The following is a 5,660-nucleotide window of genomic DNA, read 5'->3' as shown; positions in this document are numbered from 1 at the left end:
AGAGATCCGCCTGCCTCTGCCTCCCGAGTGCTGGGATTAAAAGCGTGTGCCACCATTGCCTGGCTTTCTTTCTTTCTTTTTCTTTTTTCTTTTTTTAGATTTATTTATTTATTTTATGTATATGAGTACACTGTAGCTGTACAGATGGTTGTGAGCCATAACGTGCTTGCTGGGAATTGAACTCAGGACTTTTGCTTGCTCCGGCCCGCTCCCCCTGGCTCCTGTCCAAAGATTTTATTATTATTATATGTTAATACGCTGTAGCTGTCTTTAGAAATCTCATTACGGATGGTTGTGAGTCAACATGTGGTTTCTGGGAATTGAACTCAGGACCTTTGGAAGAGCAGTCACTGCTCTTAACTGCTGAGCCATCTCTCCAGTCCTTTCCTTGCATTTGTTTAAGACTTGGTCTCTCATTGCCCTGTAGTTTGCCCATGGAGTAAGAGAGTGCCCAGTGATCGCCTGTCTCCTCCTCCCAGTTAGGTTACTAACACACTCCCGGCTTTATTACTGGTGTTCTCGGGCTGGTGCTCATGTCCTCAGGCCTGTGTGGCAAGCACTTTACCAGCTGAGCTATTTACTGCTTTAGCCCAAGTATGTGTTTTTCCTGTCTTCCTCTTTAGAATGGGAGCTCCCCAAGAGCGAGAACACCTCCTCTGCTTGCTCCACGCTCACTGTGTGTACTTCTATATAAAAGATGGAACAAACCAGTGAGAGGGCTCAGCATGTCACTCACGACTCTGAAACTTGAGTTCAATGCCCAGAACCCACACAAAAGGTGGGGAGAACTGACTCTACAGTTATCCGCTGGCCTCCACGTGATGATTGGGGTGGGGGTGGGGGAGGGGATGAATGAAACTTGGCTGCGGTTGCATAACCAGTAAGGGGCCCTTGAATTGCAACTCGAAATCTCCCCATCTCCCTGATGGATGGAAATGTGCAGACCTTTGCTGCTGAAGTTGACAGTTCCAGTTCCGTCTGAGCCACCCCACGAGATTGGCCTTAGCAGAGGAGGAAGCAGGGAATAGGGGAGGGAAACTGCTAACCCATTGGGTTACCCACGCCTTATCTATGGCATGGGTCAGCAGAACTGTGGGTTCAGGTGTCAGGTGCAGTCAGAGGCAGCCACGTGACCCCAGCCCTAAGGGGAGCCTCGAAGGATCTGATGCTGACACTGCACACAGCCAAGGAGGGCTGACCAGAGTGCTGTGCGGCCTCAGTTCCAGCTGTCTCACGCCTCTCCGCACTTGCCCAGGCTAGGATTATTTACCGATAGTGCATAAATGGCTTTTGTTTCTTTGTTTAGAATCAGTGAGAAGAGAGAGAGAGCCATCGAGCTGGTTTATTGGGTAAAGATACTCGATGCCAAGCTTGAAGATCTGAGTTCAATCCCTGGAACCTACAGGGTAGAAGGAGGACCTACTTCTTCAAGTTGTCCTCTGACCTTCACACATGCATACACATCATACACATAAGTAAATGCAAAAGAAGAAGGAGAAGGAGGGGGAGGGGAAGGGGAAGAAGAAGAAGAAGGGGCTGGTAAGATGGCTCAGTAGGTAAGAGCACCCGACTGCTCTTCAGAAGGTTCGGAGTTCAAATCCCAGCAACCACATGGTGGCTCACAACCATCTGTAACAAGATCTGACTCCCTCTTCTGGAGTGTCTGAAGACAGCTACAGTGTACTTACATATAATAAAATAATTTTTTAAAAGAAGAAGAAGAAGAAGAAGAAGAAGAAGAAGAAGAAGAAGAAGAAGAAGAAGAAGAAGAAGAGAAGAGGAGGAGGAGGAGGGGGAGGAGGAGGAGGAGGAGGAGGAGGGCTGGAGAGATGGCTCAGTGGGTAAGAGCACTGACTGCTCTTCCAGAGGTTCTGAGCTCAATTCCCAACTACCACATGGTGGCTCACAACCATCTGTAATGGGATCTGATGCCGTCTTCTGGTGTGTCTGAGGACACCTACAGTGTACTCATACATAAAATAAATAAATAATTTTTTTAGAAGAAGGAGGAGGAGAGGGAAGAGAAGAAAGATGGTAAGAAGAACCTTGGGCTGTTCCAGATCTCACACTGGTCCTGTGAGAAAATTAAATAATAAACAAATCTTGTCTAGAAAAGTAAGTTCCAGGACAGCCAGTGATGTAACACAGAGAAACCCAGCCTCAAATAAAATAAATAAATAAATAAATAAATAAATAAACAAAACTCTGGGTTTGTATAGATTTGAAGTCTTCCTTAGTGAATGAGCTTGGGCCTGCCATGTAATTTCTCCGAACTTCAGTTTCTTCCACTGTAGAAGTGAGCAGAGTAGCCACCTGCTTGTAAGGTTGAGAGCTGCCTCAGCCTATGATGGGTGGTGGTGACAGAGGCAGGCCAGCCTGGTCTACAGAGCAGTTCCAGGACAGTCAGTGCTACACAGAGAAACCCTGTCTCGAAACAAACCAACCAACCAACACTGCCTGGGACCAGCCAGAACTCCAGCTTTGAATCTTTCGTCTTCTAGAAGCCAGGTCTGAGTGCACACATGCTCCCTCATGTGAGATTTCATCCAAACAGAACCCAAGACCCAACCGTGTCATTCTGGCTTTCTGACTGTCTCTTTTGAGGCATCAAGGGAGTCATGAGGGCTTAGTCCCTGTTGTAGAGTCACTGTGACCCTAAGAAGCACCGTATGAACTGGGACAAGCCACACCTTTGAGCCTTGGACTCCTAAGCCCTAAAATAGTCCACTAAAGCTGAATCTAAGTGTTACTCCCCGGAAAGCATCTATTCTATCCAGTCTGCTCTTGTCTCCTTTGCTAGGGCACATTCAACTCTGTCCTAGAACCCTGCTATGCAAGGCACGGCTTTCTTTTTTTATCGGAGACAGGGTTTCTCTGCATAGCCCTGGCTGCCCTGGATGGAACTGTGTAGACCAGGCTGCCCTGGATGGAACTTTGTAGACCAGGCTGGCCTCCAACTCAGAGATCCTCCTTTCTCTGGCTCACCAGTGCTGGGATTAAAGTCTTTTTAATTCCTTTATCCTGTGAAGCAAAAGTGGTAATTGTCTCATTTTACAGAGGTAGTGATTTACATTTTGCCTGACCAACTAACACCCCGGATTGCCTTCCAGGATAAAGTTCCCCTGATCTTGACCCTTCCTGGAGGCTGTACCAGTAACAGACTCATGGGGGAGTTAGGGGGGGGAGGGGCGGAGCCACACAGAAACTGTCCGAGGTCAGCGAGGAGACCAGATCCCATGGAGGCGGCGGGCTGCAGCTACCAATTTCGGATCGCGCTGCTCGGAGACGCGAGGGTGGGCAAGACGTCACTGCTACGGTGTTACGTGTCGGGCGCCGGGGAGGCGGCGGAGCCGGATCCCGAACCTACGGTGGGCGTGGAGTTCTACAGCCGCTCGCTGCAGCTGCCAGCCGGGCTGCGAGTCAAGCTGCAGCTCTGGGACACCGCTGGTCAAGAGTGCTTCAGGTGCGGCGGGAAGTGGGTAATGTCAGTCACCTGGGGGGACCCTTTCTCTCAGGTGCCAACTGCAGGGGCTCAAGCAAGGATCCGTGGTCCCTACCCTACCAACCCCTCCCTATTCAGTCATTCATCCTTCAAACTCCGCGGAGTGGGCCAAGCCCCCAGCCCCAGTTTGTGCTGTCTTTGAACCACATCTCCACCCCCAAAGCCCTTACCCAGCCCTGGAGAAACAGCAGCAGAAAGAGAATTAGCACTGAAACTCCGACTTTCCCAGAGATGCAGAGAGCCGAAGCAGACGTGTCAGGGGGGTGGAAGGAAGACTGGGTGTGCAGGCACAGGTGGGAGTTGTTGGACAGGAAGCCATCTGTGGATCTCGGGGTGGAGGTGGGGCGGGCTCTAAGGCTGTCTTAAAGCCATTAGGACTTTCCCAATCATACACGCACTCCCCTCCACCCTCCAGGTGCATCACCAGGTCCTTCTACCGGAACATGGTGGGCGTTCTGTTGGTCTTTGATGTGACGAACAGAGAGTCCTTTGAACATATCCAAGCCTGGCACCAGGAGGTCGTATCCACTCAGGGCCCTGACAAGGTGGTCTTCTTACTGGTTGGCCACAAGTGTGACCTGAGCACCCGATGCGTCTCCACTCAGGAGGCAGAGGAACTTGCTGCCTCTCTGGGAATGGGCTTCATGGAGACCTCAGCCAAAAGCAACTGCAATGTCGACCTGGCCTTTGACACTGTCACCAGCGCCATCGAACGGGCCCTGCAGCAGGGGAACATCAAGCTGGACGAGGACTGGGCAGGTGTCCGGCTCCTCCATAGATCCCCAAACTCTAGATCCTCCAGCAGGAAGCAGGACACAGGCTCATGCCAGTGTTGACTCCAGGAGAGAAAAGGTTAAAGTGGTACCAACCTCAGACTCTCTGGTGAGACAGGAGGACCACAAAAAACGACAATACCAACAGTCTCCTGGCATGTCCCTGCCTTCTAATTCTTGGGATTTATTTTTTCTTCGTCAGAAATTCAACACAGGGCTAGCTAGCTACAGACCGCCTCAACTCTCTTACATTTTCAGAATGGATCTTGATAAACTGCCCAGTCCGGCCTTGAGCTAGTAACCTTCTTGGGTGATTGAGATTACAGAAGTGTTTCACTAAGCTAGAATCTCTGGGTTTTTAGTTCTCTGCACAACTCCTTTCTAGAGGAAAATCTAAGATCAGGAATGGGATTTATTGGGACTTGTGGTGGCGCACAAATACCTGTAATCCCCAAGCTTGAAAGGCAGAGGCAAGATGGGGGTTTAAACACATTCTCAGCTCGAGCTCTGTAGACAGTTGAAGGTCTCAGGAGTGAGGGCACTGGCTGTTCTTCCAGTGGACCAGGCTACATGCAAAGACCAATAGGGACAGGCTTGCTCACTCAGCACCTTCCCTGCTTTGACAGGTGAATGGTAATATCATGCTTCTGGGCTTCTCTCGGCTTCCACATAGTTATTCTGGCAGTGTTTCTGGGCTGGAAGACAGCGTCCCAGTGTCTGTCCACGGCTTTGCTGGCAAGGCAGTGTGGGGAATTCTAGTGGAAATTTTAGTGCTTCCCAACCCTTAGGGTAGCGTGCATCTGGCCCTAACACGTGGTGCTTCTCACAGCTCCCAACTCAAGCTCAGTGCCTAGGGTTGACTTTCAGGGTTGACCATGAATGAGCAGCAGACTTGTTAGGCACTGTCTGGAACCTGGTCGTCCTTAGGGCAACCCACATCTGTCTATGAGAATGGTGTTCAAGGCATAGAAGCCTGTTCCTTTCAACTCAGCACTGAGGAGGCAGAGATAGGTGGATCAGCCTGATCTACTATGCTACTCAGTAAGATGATATCAAAACAAACAAACAAACAAGGAGACAGGGAGGGGCCTGGAGAGATGGCTCAGCAGTTCCGAGCCCTTGTTAATAGTATAGAGTAGTAATTCAATGTTTAGCATCCACCGTGAGTTACAACCATCCATCACTTCAGTCTACCAGGCTTGTATACGGCACACATACAAATGGTAGCAAAACATTCATACAAGAAGTGGCTCGGGTTTGTGAGATGGCTCAGTGGGTAAGAGCACCCGACTGCTCTTCCGAAGGTCTGGAGTTCAAATCCCAGCAACCACATGGTGGCTCACAACCATCTGTAACAAGATCTGATGCCCTCTTCTGGAATGTCT

General features: G+C 50.0%; 1 protein-coding gene across 1 annotated transcript; it reads left to right on the top strand.

Moving 5' to 3' along the window:
* Positions 1 to 3,194: 3,194 nt before the first annotated feature.
* Rab42 (RAB42, member RAS oncogene family) lies at positions 3,195 to 5,538 on the top strand. The gene is made up of 2 exons (XM_021201243.2): positions 3,195 to 3,463; positions 3,918 to 5,538. Exons 1-2 carry the CDS (start codon positions 3,237 to 3,239, stop codon positions 4,336 to 4,338), a joined length of 648 nt encoding a protein of 215 aa, XP_021056902.1. The 5' UTR covers positions 3,195 to 3,236; the 3' UTR covers positions 4,339 to 5,538.
* Positions 5,539 to 5,660: the final 122 nt, after the last annotated feature.

Source organism: Mus pahari, chromosome 6 (assembly GCF_900095145.1).
Source record: "Mus pahari chromosome 6, PAHARI_EIJ_v1.1, whole genome shotgun sequence".
Classification (NCBI taxonomy): domain Eukaryota; kingdom Metazoa; phylum Chordata; class Mammalia; order Rodentia; family Muridae; genus Mus; species Mus pahari.
The sequence above is the reverse complement of the archived record's forward strand: the minus strand, read 5'-3'. Positions and strand labels throughout refer to the sequence as shown.

Excerpts from the sequence above, each read along its gene's own strand:
- Rab42 (XM_021201243.2), top strand. The coding sequence starts at position 3,237 with ATGGAGGCGGCGGGCTGCAGCTACCAATTTCGGATCGCGCTGCTCGGA. Across the intron at positions 3,464-3,917 it reads GCTGGTCAAGAGTGCTTCAG|GTGCATCACCAGGTCCTTCT; the intron begins GTGCGGCGGGAA and ends TCCACCCTCCAG.